At 46.2% G+C, this 21590-nt stretch overlaps 1 protein-coding gene across 1 annotated transcript in view; it reads right to left on the bottom strand.

The window, feature by feature from the left end:
* ZNF281 (zinc finger protein 281) overlaps positions 1-21590 on the bottom strand; it is a 242750-nt gene that overhangs the window by 139960 nt on the left and 81200 nt on the right. Inside the window, exon 3 of the mRNA XM_085643111.1 lies at positions 2294-2420. Within this exon, the coding sequence (XP_085499237.1) occupies positions 2294-2420 (127 nt within the window). The remainder of the gene's footprint in view (positions 1-2293; positions 2421-21590) is intronic.

Raw genomic sequence — 21590 nt, 5'->3', positions numbered from 1 at the left:
TTCTGCGCGTACTTGTGGTGGCAGTTACGGCAGAATTTAAAAGGTGTTTTGTCCATTCCTGCGCTCAGTGTCCCTGAGTGCGCATTCTCCGTTGGACGTCGAAGATAGAGGTTCTCCTCCTTAGTCGTTGTCCCGGCTCGATGTTATTTCTGTCTGTAGTCTCCTTTAATTTTCCTCCGATGAAACTCGTGCTCTTCTTTCTTCGTCAAACTCTGGAGCTTCTCGGTGACGATCCAGACCAAACGGCGGAAAAAATAATCTGAAGATGGCGCCCCAAGGTGGGACTTCCGCAGGAAGCATGCAGACGTCACGAGAAGTACACCAAATGGTGGGACGTCGACGCCCACCTGGGCTACAAAAAAAAAAAAAAAAAAAAAAAAAAAAGGACAAAAGAAAGACTACGATTCCGGACCCAACCACCAGACCGCGGAATAATGCACAGCATAGTGAAACCAGAAAGATTCACGCTGCAAAACACTTAATTCTGTGAAACTTAGTTATTTCTTGGCATTTACCTTTATGTGATTGCCAAGTAATTGGGCGGATCAAAAAAGGAACACAGAAGAGGAAACTGCTAACCTCTATTTGCGGAAATGAGAATAGAATGGAAGTTTAGTAATCCACAAAATGAAGACATTCTCACAATTTAACCGCTCCTTATGTTATAAAGGGTGTAGAAATATCACTCATGACATTTAAACTAGCTCACATATATGAAAGACCAGTCTAACAAAACACAATTACAATTTCTGTTGTGATTTAAGTCTGGATGCTTTCACATTTAAAAGTAATTCCACCATATTACCAAAACTGGATGAGACTGCAGATGTCGACCCGAACATTTATTCAGAGCAATTATGAACAACTTTCAATGAAACATAATGGAAGGCAATTCATTTCCCTTTGATATACAAGACTACAAAATACTGTAGGCAATGATGGCAGGTGATGGGATAAGGACGTTATTTTTTTGTAAACCTAGTTGTTCACCATTAGTAGTGTTCCTGGGTTAATAAAATGGTTTAGTCTCTCTACGTAGGTGGAGATCCTGCAACAATATTTCAAAAAACATAAGCTGTCATGTTTTCCAATCAAACTAAAAAAGAAAAAATGCCAAACACGCAATAGTTGCCCTATTGTTTTTAATCAAAAAGCCAAAACACAAGCGAAGCACTGACAATGCCAATACATCTTGATTTAATTTGCTTACGCAGACACCAACCACAGCCCCTTAGAGTGAGACAAAGTTGTAAACTGCAGGAGTATGCGGAGAGGCCTATGGTTGTAAAGTAGTCTAATGCAGTCCAATGCAAGCATTTGAATGGAGGCGAAAAGATACATCCATACACCCAACTATGTTAGGCTAGATAATAACAGCCCATTGGGCTGAGCCAAAACATGATAAACAAGGGGGGGTTAATTTGACAGCTGCACTGTCAAAACCCATACCTAAAAACAGTACAATTGACTTAAAACAATAAATACACATGCAAAAAAATTAAACAGTAAACGGTGTACACATGATGCAAAACATACATAATGTACTAAACACTGCTCTATTAAGAATCTTCGACGTCTGTCTGCTTGAGTCCATTATACTTTGCATGATGACAGGTAGATACTCAACCAATTCTGCTTTATTTTAAGCCACAAGTAACACCAAGTTGTTCTCAAAAGGTTTCTCAGCAACAAATTCTCCTGGTTTGCCATCGCTCTATGGCAAGAACAGTATTTTACAGCTGATAATAGAATTCCTAGCTGGAGATGCAGGTGGATTCTAGCATATTCACCTTTCTATTGCCCTAGGGTTGGCAAGAGGGCCTGGAGCACTCTGCGAGAGCTATATTTACAATCCGAGTACTTATCCAGCCATCCGCACATTGATACAGACCTTCTAAAATAGAACATGTGCATTATGCTTATAAATCATACATCTAAAAAACGAACGTCATATGGGCAATGTAGCATATGGTATATCTAAAAAGTTCGGGTTAAGAGGCAGCTATAGTTCAAGACTTGGTAAGCCACAAGGCACAAAGAAGACAATACCATCTAATTTTCACAATCTTTGTTTGCAACATCTACAACTTTCTTGTGCAGAAAAGAAAGGTCACAGAATATAATTATGATTTAGGTGCATCTCTGTGTAAATTCCCAAACAGTTTAAAAAGACCTGATGAAAGATGCAGGGCCTTGGGAAGAATATATTAAAAAATATGAGAGTCCAAATATAGCCCTTTAGTTCTCGCAGAAGGTTCTTCAACAATGACAATAACAAAACAAGAATTCATACCAGTATGAATCAGCACATGTCTACGCAGATGATAGGAACTTCGAAAAGCAGCATTACAATGTTCACAGATATGAGGCTTCTGACTTGGGGATAAACTGGCACTTTCCACTTCTCCCAGTAAAGAAAGCTAAGGAAAAAAAATGATTAAAGTAAGCTAGAGATACAGCAAATATGGTCATTTTCTCCTCAGAACATGAATACATCACCTATGAAAACAAGTTGTTTACTTACCTGTAACCTTAGATCTGGAGCATAGCCCAAAACTGCTACCTTGTGGCACCCAGTGTCCCTCCACTGCTTACACGCGTCTTGGTCTGTGTTGTCGCTTGCACTCCCACCCCCGCCTGTTCCTCTTCATGTTGTATGAAAAGGATTGTGAGGATAAAGTCACAGAGTTGACAATACCAAGGCTAATTCTATTTTACATAAAACAATCACATCATGTGACGTTTATGGCAACCAAGCTTGTCCATAATGTAACTTTGTCATCGTCAGGCAGCGGAGGAACATTTACAGTGACTATGTGACCTCCGAGGAACCAGTGACACATGTAACACAGCTCACTGGCTCACCCTCTACTAACTCACAGGTACGATTTCACAACCCAAGACATTTTTGTGCCCCTACCAAGCGGCGGTATAACAGGTGTGTACCCTTGAGACAGAATTGCCTTTTATAACTTCCCAAATGTGAAGGTGGACATTGAAAAGGAACAACAAGACCACAAGCCGCAAAGTGCTGCTGATGCATGCTGCAAGCAGGCAATGCAGAGGGTGGGAAGGCAAATCTAGTATGCAATAAATACTCCCAGGCGTCAATGAGGTGGCTAAAGAACAGTACCCGGTTTCTGGTGGTATAATGTGTTTAGGAGAAGTCACACACTTATCTATTTAAATATAACTAGTTTGTATATTATTTATACTTCCATAACACACATCTGTCATTAACAGGGACTCGCAGAGCTTCATGTGTCATTGTTCAAAATTAACAAGGGAATTATGTAGTCTGTACTATCTTGTTTTTTGGCTGCCTTTTGTCAATATTTCCTGTTGCTGGTTTAAAATTATATTTCAACTAGGCTTTTGGAAAAATACTGCTGAGATTTGTTTAGGGAAATATGGGAATCAGACACACCCATATTGCGCAGGTACACCAAACAACCACCACCCTACACCCAACCACCACCCTTACCATCAGCTAATCCACCACTTGCCACCAAACCGCCAAACAATAATCACCTACATCCACACCACCCTTATCAGCCAAATTACCACCAGCCGCCAAATCGCCGCCAGGACAAGCCGCCAAATTGCCACCAGCACAAGCCGCCACAGCCAGCCGCCCAACCACAGCCAGCCGCCCAACCACCATCATTTTACTCAACATGGCTCAGTTCTTGTTCTAGTACTTCATTTTTCAACAACCATTTTCAACTCATTACTTGACTGCTGCTTTCATGGAAAGTTGTGGCCTACACGTTTGCATATTCTTTTGTATTTTGACCTCATCTGAAACTATGAACGTAGGTATGAAGTAAAGCTAGGTCATATCAAAGATTAAGCAATAATTAATCGTCAATAGACATCCATCAAGCTGTTGGCCTAGTCTATGGAAATTATGTGAACACTGAGAAGGAACTCTATGGTAGGACGGTGATGTGAACCCTAGGGCAAGTGCTTGATGGCCAAATCGGCATTTGCATAAACTTCATATTTGATTGCCTTGTACATTTTAATACTCGCAGCGCGAATAGGAAAACGGGGAAAAATTCATCAAAGCAACCAGTATGATGTATTTTAACCCAGAAGCAGCAGTTGTAATAAATGGGGATATGTCTGAAAACTTCAAAGTGACGAGAGGAACGAGGCAGGGTTGCCCCTGCTCCCCATTACTTTTTGCTATATTTATAGATCCTTTCATTCGGAGGTTAGAATCAAACCTAGCAATTTTACCAGTGAGGACCCCTAATGGAGACACCAAAACATTAGCCTATGCCGACGACATTGCTTTAACCATAACTAACCATAGTGATGCTATAAAACTAATTGAAACAGAAGCTAATCATTTTGGTGAAGTTTCAGGCTATAAATTAAATCAAAATAAAACTCAAATTGTTATTAATAATCAAATTAGCTGTGCTGACAAAAGGATTGTTGAAAACGCGACTTATTTAGGGGTAAATATCACCTCCAATCTTAACAATCTAGTTATGTTAAACATGAATCCACTGTTGAAACAAACGGAGCTATCATTGAAGAGATTACATAATTTACACTTAACAATTTTTGGTAGGAGTAACCTAATAAAAATTATATTTTTTCCTAAATTCTTATATTTCTGTAGAAGCATTTGTCTAATTTTTGATCAATATATCTTTAAAGAATTGGATCGCATCTTCTCACGTTTTATCTGGGGATATAGCAGATCGCGTCGAGCTATAAAGTTTATTAACTTACCCAAAGATAGAGGTGGACTTGCCCTACCTAATTCTAAAGCTTACTGGTGGGCTACTACACTTAATTATAGCAGAGCGCTTTTAACTTCAAATCCCGTTTTCAATCTAGCAGGAAAGGTTTCATCCCCACAAGAAGAACAATTGTTACTTACCTGTAAACAGGTGGTTCTCCAGTATTGGTGTCTTTCATAGATTCACATGCTTGAATATTCCCCGTCGTCGGAGTGGGAGTCCCACGGTAAATAAAATAGCAATATATACATATATATATGTAGTAAAATATATACATAAGTAATCATATAATTAGTGCATATAGGTGTAAAACACACATAGTGTACCTATAAGAGAAAAACTCCATAGGAATACAATGGAGAGAGACAAAAGACCTTTGTAGTCTATCTCTGTCATTATGTAAGTCCGAACTCCAGCCAATCAGGCGTCAGCCCCTCTCTAGAACCTTCTCCTCAGAGCTTCTCACCTCAGATTTTCGTAGCACAAGAGTGACTGTAAAGTGCATGAGGAGAAGAGAGCCTCTGAAGGGAGGAGGGAGGGTCGCATGTGAATCTATGAAAGACACCAATACTGGAGAACCACCTGTTTACAGGTAAGTAACAATTGTTCTTCTCCAGTATTAGGGTGTCTTTCATAGATTCACATGCTTGAATATAGAATAGCTAGCAGTAACAATCACCATTGTTTCCATGCCAAATAGATTCAACATATATAGATAATCAATCTTCTATGCATAAAAACAGTATTGAACAACTGTAACATTGTAAATGCATAATATATATGGAAACAATATGGAGGCGGGAGGAAGAGGCTCACCTTACTTAAAAAGATTGCGCAGCACTGCCTGTCCCACTGCAGCATCCTCCTCGCTTAAAGTTGCCAAGCAGTAGTGCTTAGTAAACGTGTGTCTGGTCGACCACGTAGCTGCTCTGCAGATGTGTTGCAAAGAGACTCCAGCAAATAAGGCAGTAGATGATGACACTGCCCTAGTGGAGTGTGCCCTCACTGGAGACTGCAGAGGTTTATTTGCCCCTTTGGTGGCAGAAGACAATAGCTGCCGAGATCCAGCGTGCAATCGTTGGTTTAGTAACCTGACGTCCTTTATGACAGCGTCCATAAGCTATAAAAAGTTGATCGGATTTCCTGAAAGAAGCTGTCTTACTGATGTAGAACTTAAGACACCGCTTGACGTCCAAAGAATGTAATCTTTGTTCTGCAGGTGTCTGAGGATTGGCAAAAAAGGTCTTTAATATTACTGGCTCATTAATGTGAAAGCCAGTAGGCACCTTGGGTAGAAATGATGGATTGGTGCGTAACACTGCAGCATCCGGTTTGAACTGCAGGAACGGAGGTTTGATGGTAAAAGCATGGATGTCACTGACACGACGAGAAGACGTTAGTGCCAGAAGTAGAGCTACTTTCCAAGTGAGATATTTTAGGTCGGCCTTGTGAATGGGCTCAAACGGAGGTCTCATCAATTGTGCCAACACAACGTTGAGGTGCCACAACGGAGGAGGACGCCGAACTGGCGGAAATTTCCGGAATAGGCCCTTAAAGAATTGGCGGATTATTCTTGAGGAACACAGGGAACTTGATCCATCTTGCCGGAAACGGGAAATGGCTGCTAGAAAAACCCTTAGGGTTGCATGCGACAGTCCAGAACTGGCTAGGTGCAAGAAGAATGGTAGCAATTGCTCTGCCGTGGAATGTATCGGATGAACTCCGTTAGCAGCACACCAATGGCAGAATCGTTTCCATTTAAACTTGTACGTCCTGATTGTAGAAGGTGCTCTTGCCTGGGCCAAAATATCCCTACAATCCTGGGGGATGTCTAGGTGGGCGAACTCATGGTGTTCAGGTTCCATGCTGATAAGCTCAGTGAGGAGGGATTTGGATGACAAATTCTCCCTTCGCTCATGGTAAGCAGATCCGTCCGATGTTGCAGGAGGATTGGCTGGCATTGGGACAGGAGGAGCAGTTCTGAGAACCACGCTTGCCGTGGCCAGCGCGGGGCTATTAGGATCAGGTGGCAAGGCTGTCTCCTCATCTTCCAAAGAACCCGAGGTATGAGGGGTATTGGAGGAAAGGCGTACGCAAATAGATTGCACCAGTTTATCAAAAGGGCATTCCCTTGTGATTGCTTGTGGGGATGCCAGCTTGCGTAATTTCGGCATTTCCGGTTCTCCGGCGTGGCAAAGAGATCGAGTTGCGGACGGCCCCATAGTTGGAATATCCTCTCTAGAGTGGGTTGGTGTAACTCCCACTCGTGGGTCGACGAGGAGGACCTGCTCAGGGAATCCGCTAGGACATTGGATACTCCTGGCAGGTGGACTGCCGTAAGCAAGATCTGATGACTGAGAGACCAGTCCCAAATTCTTTGAGCTAGCCTGGAGAGACTTGGGGATCTTGTTCCGCCCTGTTTGTTGACATAGTGCATACAGGTTGTGTTGTCTGTCTGTATTAGCACTGACTCTCCTTGGAGCAAAGGCAGAAACGATTTTAGAGCCAGAAAAATCGCCATGAGCTCCAACCTGTTGATGTGCCAAGATCTTTGATGTGTGGACCATCTTCCCTTCACAGAGAGATCCTCCAAATGAGCGCCCCATCCTTCCAATGAGGCGTCTGTTGTGAGTGTTCTGTCCGGTGGCAGCGACAGAAAGGACCTGCCTTCCGTCAAGTTGGCTGGAATTGCCCACCATGCGAGTGCTGACTTTATCTGATCTGTGACACATATCATGTCGTGGAAAGATCCCGTTACCTGACGCCACTGAGCATCCAGAGCTTCCTGGATAGGACGTGTCCTCAGCCGGCAATGAGGGATCAAGGCAATGGATGATGACGCCATCCCCAGAAATGATTTTAATAGTCTCACAGAAACTGACTCTCTTGATCTGATCAGAGCCACCAGTCGCAGCATCTTTTTGAGACGCTCCTGGGAGAGGAATGCCTTCGCCGACACAGTCTCCAGAGTTGCGCCCAGGAAATCTCTTTGTTGGTACGGATGAAGTTGGGATTTTTCCACATTTACGGATAGGCCTAAAGAGCGAAACACGTTCTGGCACAGAAGAGTGTGTTGTCGCAGGTGAGTGCTTGACTGAGATTTCAGGAGAAAATCGTCCAGGTATGGAAATATTTGCACTCCCTGGAGGCGCAAATACGCTATTACTGGAGCCAGTACCTTCGTGAACACTCGAGGGGCTGAGCGCAGGCCAAATGGTAACACCTTGAATTGGTAATCGTGTTGACCCACTCGAAAACGCAGGAACTTTCGATGCCGCTGTAAAATAGGGATATGAAAATAGGCATCCTGGAGATCTATAGTCGCCAGAAAATCTTCCTGCAAGAGTAAGCGCAAGATGTCTACCAGCGTCATCATACGGAAGGATTGGCTCTTTATATATTTGTTTAGTGCTCTTAGATCGAGGATGGGCCTCCACTCTCCGTTTTTCTTTGTGATCAAAAAGAACCGGGAATAAAAACCTTTTCCCTTCTGAGACACTGGTACCAGTTCTATAGCTCCTTTTTGCCTTAAAAGTCGGACTTGATGCAACAGTTCTTTCATGTGAGCTGGTGGCGGTCCGGAGGGTGGAGTGGGAGGAGGGAATTTGGTGAATTCTAAGGCGTGTCCCTTCTTCACAATGTCCAAAACCCAACGGTCCTTTGAGATGGAGGACCATTGGGAAAAGAACAGAGAGATTCGACCTCCAACCTTGTCTGTCCGGGAAGAGTCACTGTCTCTTTGATGCGGATCCTCTGTATGAGGATTTTCCTCTATATGACTTGGAGGTTTGCTGCCGTGATGTTTGCTGTTGCTGTCCATAAGAGTAACGGTTGGACCCTTGATTGTAAGGTTTGTATTGTTTATTGTCTTTTCGAAAACTTGAGGAGGTGCCGCGTCCGCGTGCACCACGAAAATTACTCCGCTGAAATTGAAGGTTTCCTAGTGATCTAGCTGTTTCAGTGTCTTTCTTTATGGACTGTAGAGCTTCATCGACGTGGCTCCCAAATAAAGACTCGCCGTCATATGCCATGTTTAAGATCATAGACTGAACCTCCTGACGAAAGGATGTAGATTTTAACCATCCTTGCCTACGCAGAACAGCCGCTCCGGCAAGCTGACGGAAACCCATGCAGGCGATGTCCACTGCACAATCGATTATTTCCGCCGATGCCGCTTCTCCCTCTTGGAGCAACTTCATTGCCTCCAGTTTAGATGGCTCTGGTAACTCCTGAACCACATCCGAGATATCAGCCCAAACTTGTCTGTCATATCGTCCCAGGATGGCCAAGGCATTAGCTGCTCTAACCACCGTAGAGGCCATAGAAGAGAATTTACGCCCTATGGCATCCATCCGACGTCCGTCACGATCCGGAGGCGAGGTGATAGAAGATGCCGGATTTTTCGCCTTACGTTGCGCTGCCTGCGTAACGACCGACTCAGGTTTAGCCTGACCCGTGAGGCATGCTGGGGTTCCTATCGGTGCCTTATATTTCTTTTCCAATCGAGGCACCTGAGCTGGCAAGGTATTCGGTGTTTGCATTAATTTCTTGCCTTCTTCCCAAATAAACTCAACTATGGGAATAGCATGAGTCTGTTTGTAGGGTTGATTCTTGAAATCATAAAGGAAGCAATCTTCCTCCCTGCGCTCCGTTGTTAACTTAAAACGGTGTGATGCCCTTTCCATCAGTTGGTGAAAATTGGCTATGTCCACTGGAGGTGAATCCCCTGTTACTATTTGTGAGGGGGATGGTGTTTGCGCCTGGTAATTATCCCACTCCGCCATATCATCATCATTGTCATCTACATCCCCATCATCATCTGGGATTTCACCCTCTTCTGGGTCCTGAGGGCCTTCCTCTACAGGCTCATAATGAGGCAACACCCTTTCCGGAACCTGTCGTGGAGGTACAGGCGGCATCTGTGGAGCAGGATTTACAATAGGTACCGGTGGAATAATTGCTGGAATCACCGGGGTTGACGGAACCTCTGAACGTTGAGGGGATAGAGGGAACCGTTGGTTGTAGTCGTCCAACATGCGTTGGAGATTAGTAATGAGCGACAGAGGAAGAGTCGCAGTTTTATGCTTCGGAGGGGCCTGGTGTATAAATACCGGATCCTCATCGTCACTACTGACATCCTGGCACTTAATAACCAAGTCGGATGGACTTTGTGCCGTTCCGAAAGACTCCGGTAACCCCTCGGATTCCTGATCCGAATCTGTAGCAAATAATGGTGAGGGAGGCTGTGCAACTCCCAAAGGAATATTATGTTCCTGGCTCTCCAAGCCCACAGTAGGAGGTAATGGTGTCCAAGAAACTCCTTCCCTTCTTGTTTTCTGGGTAGTCGCCACACCGCGTATTCGTACCCTTACGAATGTCTGTGGGGATGTACTCGTCGACGGAGCCGTCGTCGAAGGAATGATGGTCGACGGAATTATCGTCGACGACGTCTGTGGCAACAAGATTGCCGTCGTCGGATTCGCCGTCGACGGGGTCGCCGTCGACGAGGTCGCCGTCGACGGAGCCGCCGTCGACGGAGCCACCGTCGACGGAGCTGCTGCCGACGGAGCCGTCGTCGAGGTCTTCGTAGACAAGGCTTTCGTCGACGGAACCACCGTCGACAGTGTCGTCGTCGGGATCTTCTTTTTCTTCGCCGACGGAATGGGCGTCGACGAGCTCGACGACGTCTTCGTCGACGACACAGTCTTCGTCGACGGAACCTTTACCTTCTTCGTCGACGTCGAAGTAATGGGCACAACAGAAGTCACTGCCCTTGAAGAAGTGATGGTAATCGTCGACGAGGATAACGTCGACATAACGCTCGTCGACGACGAAGCAGCTGACGTCGTCGTCGGGGTCACCGTCGACGAGGTAGAAACAGCAGATCTCGTCGTCGGGAGCATCGTCGACGAGGCTGACAAAGTTTTCCCCGAGGAATAGGAAGTAGACGCCTCAGCAGCCTGAGAACAGTGTCCCATAGGCGACAAAGCAGTAGGTGAAACCACAAAGGTGGCAGTTGTCAGAGGCAAAGCCAGCTTCTTTTTCTTCAGGAAAGGAGATGGTAACTCCTGCACACTACTGCGCTTAGAGGCTGGTTGAGAACGACCAGAAAAGAGACTTTCCACATCAGAGGGAGAGTTATCCTTGTCCTTCAGTCTCTGTAGCCATAAAAGCAGGCGGCCTTCTCTGTCCTTTAGAGTTTTTGTAGAAAAAGTTCTACAAAACTTACATTTTGCCACCTCATGGTCAGGATATAAACAGTAAATACACTTACTGTGTGGGTCCTCAGAGAACAAACGCAGTTTTCCACATGAAGAGCATGGTCTAAACAAAGATTTCTTACTAGAAGACATCCTCACTGACAAAACTGAGCAGAGCTCAGGGAGACTCCCTGTCACACGACGTGCGGTAGAAAATCTGAGGTGAGAAGCTCTGAGGAGAAGGTTCTAGAGAGGGGCTGACGCCTGATTGGCTGGAGTTCGGACTTACATAATGACAGAGATAGACTACAAAGGTCTTTTGTCTCTCTCCATTGTATTCCTATGGAGTTTTTCTCTTATAGGTACACTATGTGTGTTTTACACCTATATGCACTAATTATATGATTACTTATGTATATATTTTACTACATATATATATGTATATATTGCTATTTTATTTACCGTGGGACTCCCACTCCGACGACGGGGAATATTCAAGCATGTGAATCTATGAAAGACACCCTAATACTGGAGAACTTATCCTTGGAGCAGCAACAGGAGATCATCTCTGGCGTTTGACCTACGACTGTCATTTTAAAAAGGTCCGGTTTAAAACCCTTAAAGGAATTTATAACGTTTGGGGTATTGTACGCAAAATACTGGGGATTGGTAGATTTTCATACTACACGACCACCCAGTGCAACCAAAATCTCCCCGCAATTTTTTCTGATTCATGTATGAAACGCTGGGCCATGTTAGGAATCACAAAGCTTGGTGTATTTTTCAATCAAGCTGGGTTTAATACATTTGAATCACTAAAGAATAAATTCTCATTAGAACATCGTGACTTTTACAAGTACCTGCAAGTAAGAGACTTCTTGTTGAAACAAGCATTTACAATGCAATGGTCTCGGCATTGTTAAAGTTAGAGCTATTGGCATTGCTTATGACATTTTTGTTTATATTTTTGTTTTTAAAACATTTAAAGAAACGGCATTGTTATTTACAATGTCAATAGCTTAATCACTCAAATGGGAGACCTATTGCATTTTCACCCACACACAGAGCCACCCACCCACACAGAGCCACCCACCCAAACAGAGCCACCCACCCACACAGAGCCACCCACCCACCCACACAGAGCCACCCACCCACACAGAACCTGAGGTTGGTATCCCGCTGGATCAGAATCAGGAGTCTAAATCTCGTTTAAACGTGAGCTCTAAACCTAGCAGAAATACACAGCCAAGGTAATAAATGTCCTGGGTGGTATTACCATTGTATGCTGCTTCATGGTGGAAAACTAGAGCCGTTGTTGACACATTGGTCACTAGTGCCCTAGTAAATAGATGTGGCAGTGTCTCCAAGAATACACCAGGGAAAATAGCAGTGTTGTAACATAAAATTATGCCCCCCTCCCTCCAGAACGTGAAGAGGGAGGAGACACTTAGTCTCCCACGTCGCTTTGATATTCATTGGTTTTAAGATGAATGGGACCCCTGAAGGGCTGCCGCCTTACCTACAGCGCTGCCTTACGCCCAGGGCCCACCTTCAGCATGAGTGAGCTGAGCCCAGGCCAGCAAATATTCTGAGGGCCTCAGCAGGGAACTGCCTGACGTAATGCTATGCAAACACCAGCTTGTCCACCCCACCTGGTTTCAATTGAGTCCCATTAAATAATTAGTAATCATCCCTTATTGTACCTCAGCATTATTGTTAGCACCCCATCAACCCCCTGCCCTCCTCCCATCTTCCTCACACCTGCCCTCATAAACACATTTTTGTTTCCTCCCAGGGCGCTGTCCAGGTCAATCCAGGGTAAGACCGGCCCGGGGAAACAGCAAGGTTAACTGTACAAGACTCCTTATTAATAAGTAGGGACACTAGAAGCATGTGCTAGTGCCATATAAACTGCATATTTTAACAACAAAAATGTTCTTTCGAGCTCAAATGGTTAAAAAAAAATTAAAAATGCAGCGACATGTGTTGAGACGCAGTGGAAGGACCTTTGCAAAGGTTGACTGCTCATCTTTCTGTAGCTTATTGCTATAGTTGGATGTTAAACTGGTACTAATGAGGTACAGTGTTTACACGTTTAAAAATGACTAAATCCTTAATACTATCACAAAATATTTTGCTTTTTCTTGCCGTATAATTCACTTAACCCTACCGCATAATTCCAGTGGCCCCATTAATAGGGTATGCCTCTCTCCGTGCGTCATTCACTAGACGACTCTGAGGCAAGACCACAGTTGTGTTGGTAGGCCTTCAAAGTGTTTGACCTCGTAGAGTAGCCTAACTGATCAATGAAAGAAATGCATCTGCTAAAAACTGAACCTGCTTGGAAACGAACTAACTTCAGCATTGACAGCTACCATTGACATATTTGCCACTTGATTGGCTGGTGGTCACATTAATTGAGCTCAAAACATTCATCCATTTAGAATATCGTTATACGCGAGGCTGACCCTTAAACTCCCTTCACGCGCAGGCTCCAATGCAGCAGCGTACGTAGGCCTCTTCTTTATCGGCTCCGATAACAACTGACGTGTAACCCCGGCCTTCCTTCGGGAATCCTGCTTCTCCGAACCAACTATTTACAGAATGGCGCCTGGAAGGCAGGCGGAGCTGGGATTGCAGTTTCGGACAGTTGTGGCGCAGCTGCCTTCTTCCCTCGTGCTCCTTCGGAGATGCAGAGTCAGCCTCGGGCATTCGCACCCTGCACCGCAGGGGTAAGAGGGGGCGGGGGTGGCTACTACCCCTGAAAGGCCAACGCAGGCCCAGAGCTGAGGGAGAAAATTGTGGACCTGGTTGAATCAACTGGTGGATAATTGATCACACTTATAAAGGGTGGCTCTACGAATTAAATCACTGGTCTCCCAAAGAGGCCAAAAAGTTAAGCATGGCTATGTGAATTCGATATTTGCAGAGACCCCAAGAATGTACAATAAATGAAATAATGCAAATGCTTGCTAATTTTATAATAAATCAATAATGTGTGGCTTGTAAAAATAGATGGGCGCGTGTGTGTGGCACGTCATTCGTGGCACAGGGCAGGCTCAGCTTCTGTACTAAAAAATCAAAACAAACCCCTACATAGAAGATTTCAAACGTTAACGAGCACACAATTCCGCTATTGTTTCTACGAGTGCAGTAATTTACAAAAAACAGAAAAAACCTTGCCTACCGAAAAATGTCATGGACCTCGCCACGTTAGGTGTCCTGACAAATTCCACGCTCAATGCAGCTGCCAGCAGCTTAGCACCCAGCAAAGGCAGCGCAGGAAAGACCCCTCCCCCACACAAGCGAAGCGTGAGGCCCAGCCTGAACTTGGGGGTGGGGGCAGGGTTGGGCGGAGGACCCTGCACATGCCTTGTTTAAAATATTTTAATTCTCCAACTGCCTAACTGCGTACAGCACAGAACCTCACTGAGATGTACTCCGGTTGGTGTGCTGGTGACAGGAAAGCGGGAAGGCATTTGTATAGTGCACACACGAAATCTGAAGAAATGGCACCAAGGATGCGTGCGCGGTCTAAACAACCTCCCATTGCTGAGCAGCCAAGACCTGCCTAATGGAACGGCGGACAGTTTTTTTAGTGGAAAAGCATCCTCGAATGTTTGAACAGATGCTGAGGACCCTCTGCACCCTCAGTGAAAGACCCCTCTAGTTCTCACCTTCGTTTAACAGCGACCGGTTCGATGCCCTTCACAAGCAGCAGCAGAAGAAACAGACACCGCCTCCCACAACGGAACTGCAGGCAAACACCCGCCCCTCTCCACAGAAGGGGTCATAAAGAGAGCACTGCACCGATTGGTTATAAAACCTGTCAATCAAACCTAAAAACAACAATCACGGTAAGACCCTTCCCCGATTCGTTCCAAAAATAACGTAAACAATGTGACACGATACTTTGCGCGTGATTAATGGAGGCATGTAAAATTTAATTTTAAAAATGAAGGGGGTAAAAAGCCCTAATGCGTTTATGTGTTCGCAGAAGGAGCGCCGCACCGACCCAGAACAGCTGGTGAATAGTAATTACACACCCGGTGCAGGCGTCAGCGCGAGACTTTACCATGGCAACAGCGGTCCAATAGAATGCCCCCAAAGAGGTCTCCACAGGAGCCGACAGCAGGGGGAGAGGACAGGCACACGACTGCCTTTCTGCGAGGCAGCGTCCTTTTCGGATTCGGGGGCGTGTTTTGCGGTTGTCTCCTCCCTGAGACTTTTCGCAAAAAACACGCCCCCCGATCCGAAAAGGACGGGGCATGATTGGAGTGACGGGACCTCTTCTCCAATGGCTGGCCAGCATTTACGAGGCCAGCCAATGGAGAACAGGGCAGAAGAGGGGCGGGTTCAAGCCCCTCTTCTCCCAAGTCATTAAATCTCCGGACTTCCGGTCTGCCGACCGGATGGTCCCGAGACCTAAAAAACGATAGGACCCCGTCTGCATTGGCCGTGCCATAGGGTTTTTTTCCGACTTTCAGCCATGCTGCACATACAACATGGCTAAAAAGCATGATAAAACCAATAACTCTCGTGGGTGAGACCTGTTAGCGTTGACAATGTTGATTGACAAAATGTCGCTTGATTCATTTTCACCATATCCAGTAGTGCAAGTTGAGGCATGACTCGCAAAGAGGGGGTACAAGGTCACAGGCTCCCAGGGCTGCTGAAAAGAACATCAAATAGTTGCCATCTGGCTGCTTAGGTAACTTGAGGCGGCGGTCTCCATGTGGGGTCAAAGGGCAAAGGTCTGGGTGTTGATAGTCCACTAGTGGGCAGAACCGGACGAGAGAAGCTGGTTTAGTTATCAGCTTCAGGTAGGAAACATTGAGCGACAATTCTGTCTGTCACACTTGGCTGAACTGTTTGATCCTGGGCAAACAATGTTATCACCCCGTGTCCTGGTTCCCTTGCTGCTTCTACGCAAGTGGGAGTGTCTAGAAACAGACGAACCCCGAACAGAATTACACACAGAATCTGAACAACGAGGGGGGTCTGATAGACTTGAAATGGGATCTCAGGGGGCCGATTCTCCAGCTCTGCTTATAGGGCAGAACCCCACAAGGAGATGGGGAGGATGATGTCAATAGTCTCATAAAGCGATTCTTGCTAATTTATCTAAATGTACAATTTAAATGGGAATAATTTGCTTTTGAGTGCTGAGTTTGCACCATTTGTGCTGGTGCTAATGAGCACAGCCGTTGCATACTGTAATGTAGCTTTACCACATACAGTAACGCCACATCACTTTTAAATGCTAAATAGCGTTAAAAGTGCAATTATTCGATTACAGCACATTTACTACCACTTTTATTTTATAGATCCAGCCATCTCTAAATGAGGACCTGTACATGTCGCAAACTATGCGGCAAAATATGAGGGGGCAGATTTACATGCCCCTTGCGCCACTTTTAACATCGGAAAAGTGACGCAAAAGTGGCGCAAGGGGCTTGTAAATCTGCCCCGAGGTGTGTTTCATCATAGGAAGAGACGGGGAGGAAAGAGACACACACAAAGACTGCAAGCAAGGGCCAGATACGGAAATACAGATGAGAGAACGCGAGAGAGGATAGTCTCAAGACACAGAGAAAGAGAGCGAGAGAAGAGAATAAGTTCTTTTTTGGGAGACAGCAAGAGAGGCCGATACGAAAAGAGAGCGAAAAAACAATAGAAAAAAAACAAACAGAGAGCAATAAAGACAAAGCGAGGGAGAGAGAGAGAAAGACAGGAAAAAGAGAGACAGCAGGGGGAGAGGACAGGCACACGACTGCCTTTCTGCGAGGCAGCGTCCTTTTCGGATTCGGGGGCGTGTTTTGCTGTTGTCTCCTCCCTGAGACTTTTCGCAAAAAACACGCCCCCCGATCCGAAAAGGACGGGGCATGATTGGAGTGACGGGACCTCTTCTCCAATGGCTGGCCAGCATTTACGAGGCCAGCCAATGGAGAACAGGGCAGAAGAGGGGCGGGTTCAAGCCCCTCTTCTCCCAAGTCATTAAATCTCCGGACTTCCGGTCTGCCGACCGGATGGTCCCGAGACCTAAAAAGGGGGTGGTAACACAGCTTTTCAGAAAATACAGATAATAGATATGATTATAAAGGATAAAGCAATCAAGATTGGCGAAATCTACAATAATTTAATTATAAATCTACCTGACGACCTTGACAAACACTTTCAGATATGGCAGGAAAAATGTGAAATTCCCGTAAAATCCGTTCAAATTGCATTCAACCTCTCGCAATCAATTTTAATATCTACCAAACTACAAGCACAATTTTACAAGACTTTTTTCAGTTATACTATACCCCTAAAAAGATAGCAAAATGGAGCATTGGCAAGGGGACGAGGTGTCCAAGATGGGCACTTCCCGAAGTGGATATAATTCATATGTTTGCGACCTGCAAGGAACTCTATACTATTAGACGGGATATCTATTTTTCTTTCTAAAATCCTCAAAACCGATATTGTAATAACAGCAGAAATAGTTTTGGGGGCAAAAGGGGATTCTCAATCAACTCAAATAAGGGGATTAATATTTGTCTCAATGGCAATATTTAGAATTTGTTTAGCGTCGGCCTGGTTAGATTTACATCCACCCTCATTTCAACAATGGCGAGCGCGCTTACTCGCAACTTATAGCCTTGAAATAGCTATATACAGATGTAAGGGCTTGAACAAGAAAAAGAAAGGTCTAGCGGTCTAGGATCCACTCAGATAATGGATAGAGGATTAGGAGTAACCTTAAAAAAAAATATATATATATATATATATATATATATATATATATATATATATATATATATATATATATATATATAATTGTTAATATGTCTAAATTAAAAATGGTTTGGTTATAACTTTTTTGTTAAAAGCATATATATGCAAATATACTGTAACGCCTGTGCTGGGTGGTTGGGGGGGGGGGGGGGGGGAGGGGTAATGCAAAGTAAGCCAAAAATCTCAATAGAGATTTGTTAAAAAAAAAAAAAAAAGGGGAATAGGAAAACGTAGTGTTCATTTAATTAGGTGTCATTCTTTTTAATATAGGAACTGAAAGAATGCTGTCAATCCTGATTCAAAGACTGGCTGTGGGGGCTTTCCTACCTTTCCCTGTGTTTGCCGCAGTTTGTCCCTCCCATGCAGCATGGCCTCATAACTAAGGCCCTTTACCTGCTTAGTTTTCAGGCACTTATCTTTTTCGTGTTTTCCAGCTGCCTACTTTGTGTACTTCTCTTCGTCCTTCCACCAAGCTCCATGTTGCTTTTGCCAGTGTGCTTCTTTACTACACACTCTTCTTCTGTGTTGCTACTGACACTGCCTTCCTGTGATGCCACCCTCACACCTGGGTCCTACATGTTGCTTTCAACCCATAGCGCCTTCTTGCCCAACCCACACAGTTACAATTGGGGAAGATAAAAAGAAAAAAATTCAACCACCCTTTTTTTTTATTCAGCAATAACACCTGGATGGGTAAATAACAAGAAAACCAAGCATTGGTAATGCCAATAGGTCTGGCTTTAAAGGAATGCGATATAGCAACAGGAAGCATAGCGTGTAGACAGCATGGGAATGGGTATGTAGAACAAGTTACTTACCTTCGGTAACGATGTATCTGTAAGAAACATTAGTTAGTTTCCTCACCTTAGAATATCCCCAGGCATCAGACTGGATCCAGAAGATTTTTGTAGCAATACCCCTTGCGCGTCACTAGGCGTCTGCGGGTCCGTCGTGCGCCGGAATGACGGAGTACTTAGATGCCGCCCTCGCACGCTGACGTCAGTTCTTGTACATAGCTTTCCGCGCCAGGAACGCAGAGCCATGCAAGAGACCGACACTGGTGCCAAAAAATCTAGGGCCCTGAAAGGGATAGCCTTAACCCTAGATGTCAGTTCGCAGAACGGGGAGGATGGGTGGGTCGGTGAGAAATCTAACTAACTAATCTTTCTTACAGATACATCGTTACCGAAGGTAAGTAACTTGTTCATCTGAAAGAAACACGTTAGTTAGATTCCTCACCTTAGAATAGATACCCAAGCAATACCAACCCCCGGTGGTGGGTCTGCGAACCAAGATCACACCAGAAAGTCCTGGAGGACAGAACGGCCAAAGAAGCCATCCCTCCGGACTTGGCTGTCTAGGCAATATTGCCTGGCAAACGTGTGCAGCGAAGCCCACGTCGCTGCCTGACAGATGTCCTGCAAAGGGACTCCCCGCCCCAAAGCAGTAGTAGCCGCTGTGGCCCGAGTAGAATGGGCTCGCAGCCCAACAGGAGGGTCCTTTTTTGCTAAGGAATAACAGATTTTTATACACAAAACGACCCACCAGGAGATGGTCTGTTTGTGCACAGCTTTTCCCTTCTTAGCACCCACGTAGCCAACGAAAAGCTGGTCGTCCACCCGGAACTGTTTCGAAAGGAAGGACGAGGCCGAAGGACAACCTTGTCCGGATGAACAGATAGAAAAGGAGGCTTGGACGATAGAGCCTGGAGCTCACTCACCCGTCTAGCCGAGGTGATGGCTACCAGGAAAGCAGTCTTAAGAGTGAGAAGACAAAGAGGACAATTGTGAAGAGGCTCAAAGGGAGCGCACATCAGGAATGTTAAGACAAGATTCAAGTCCCACTGAGGCATTACGAAAGGGACAGGAGGGAACGTGTGAGTAATGCCTTTAGGAAAACGTGACACTACAGGGGACTTGAAAAGAGAGGGCTGATCAGGAAGCCGTAAGAAGGAAGAGATGGCAGCAAGATAACCTTTCAAGGTGCCCAGGGCAGAGCCCTGCCGGGCCAAAGAAAGAAGAAAGAGGAGAACCTCAGAAAGAGGGGCGGAAAGGGGATCCACAGCCTTTGCTGTGCACCATGCCACAAATTTGTTCCACCTGCAGGCGTATACCGTCTTTGTGGAGGGACGCCTGGCTGCCAGAATGACATCACAGACTTCAGGAGGCAAGGCAAATGGCATTAACTGCCGCCGCTCAATCTCCACGCATGGAGGTGGAGGCTGGACAGGTTCAGGTGGAGGACCGTCCCCTGCTGCTGCAACAGAAGATCCTCCCGAAGGGGCAGACGTATCGGAGGATCTGTCAACATACTGAGTAGATCGGGATACCAGTACCTTCGTGCCCAATCCGGAGACACCAAGATGACTTGGGCCCGGTCGCGCCTGATCTTCAGCACTCTTGGCAGAAGTGGTATAGGCGGAAAGGCGTACAACAGACCGCAACTCCACTCGCGACGAAAAGCGTCGCAGAGCGAGTGCCGCCTTGGAAATTCCAACGCGCAGAACTGCTGACATTGCGCGTTCTCGTCGGTGGCGAATAGATCTAACCAAGGCTCTCCCCACTGCTGAAAGAGACCTTGCGCCACCTCGGAGTTCAGACGCCATTCGTGATCCATCATGCACCGGCGGCTGAGTTAGTCTGCTGTGGCGTTCAGAGAGCCCGCCAGATGTTGAACCACCAGGGTGATGTCCTGGTGGTTCCATCCATGTCCAGAGGCGCAGAGCCTCCTGACAAAGGGTCCATGACCCCACCCCGCCCTGTTTGTTGCAATACCACATGGCGGTGGTGTTGTCCGTGAACACCTGCACGACACTTCCCCGGACAGAGGGAAGGAAGGCTTTCAGTGCAAGTCGGATCGCTCTCGGCTCCAACAAGTTGATGTGGAGGCGAGACTCCGCCGGAGACCAGAGGCCTCTGATCTCCGCCTCTCCCATATGGCCACCCCATCCCAGGAGGGACGCATCAGTCACTACGACATGCTCCAATAGGGGTAGGGAGAGGCTCTTGCCCGTGACTCAATCGCGGTCCGTGAGCCACCACTGCAACTGCTGTGCAGAGCCCTCCGAGATCAAGACATGGTCGGACAGGTTGCCGTGATGCTGGGCCCACTGAAACTTCAGGTCCCACTGCAGAGCCCGCATGCGCCGCCTGGCGTAATGCACTAGTAGGATGCAGGAGGCCATCAGCCCCAGAAGCCGCAACACTAGCCTGACCGAAACCCAGGATAGAGGCCAAAAGATGGGAATCAGGGCCTGTATATCCCGGACCCGCTGTTCCGGTGGATGAACCCGGAACTGCGCCGAATCGAGAACCGCTCCGATGAAGAGGAGCTTCTGAGAGGGGCTCAGGTGTGACTTCGGCACGTTGATTGAAAATCCCAGCAAATGCAGGAGATCTGCCGTAGTCTGGAGGTGGGAGACGACTGTCTGGGGCGAGCCCGCCTTCAACAACCAGTCGTCGAGATAGGGGAAGACTGGAACCCCTGATCTGCGCAGATGAGCTGCGACCACCGCCATCACTTTCGTGAACACCCGAGGGGCACTGGTAAGGCCGAAGGGGAGTACGGTGATCTGAAAGTGCTCCTGACCCACCGTGAACCGCAGGTAACGCCGGTGGGCCGGCAGGACGGGGATATGGAAATATGCGTCCTGCAAGTCCAACGCTACCATCCAGTCTCCAGGGTCTAGGGCAGCTAGAAACTGAGCCAAAGTCAACATTTTGAACCGTTCTTTCCGGAGGAAGGCATTGACGTTCCGGAGGTCCAAGATAGGGCGTAGGCCTCCTTTGCCCTTCTTGGGAACCAGAAAGTAGTGGGAATAACAACCACGACCTACTTCTGGGCTCGGAAC

This window comes from Triturus cristatus, chromosome 1_1, assembly GCF_964204655.1.
Source record: "Triturus cristatus chromosome 1_1, aTriCri1.1, whole genome shotgun sequence".
Lineage (NCBI taxonomy): Eukaryota > Metazoa > Chordata > Amphibia > Caudata > Salamandridae > Triturus > Triturus cristatus.
Note: the sequence above shows the minus strand (reverse complement) of the source record. Positions and strands in the feature narration are given on the sequence as shown.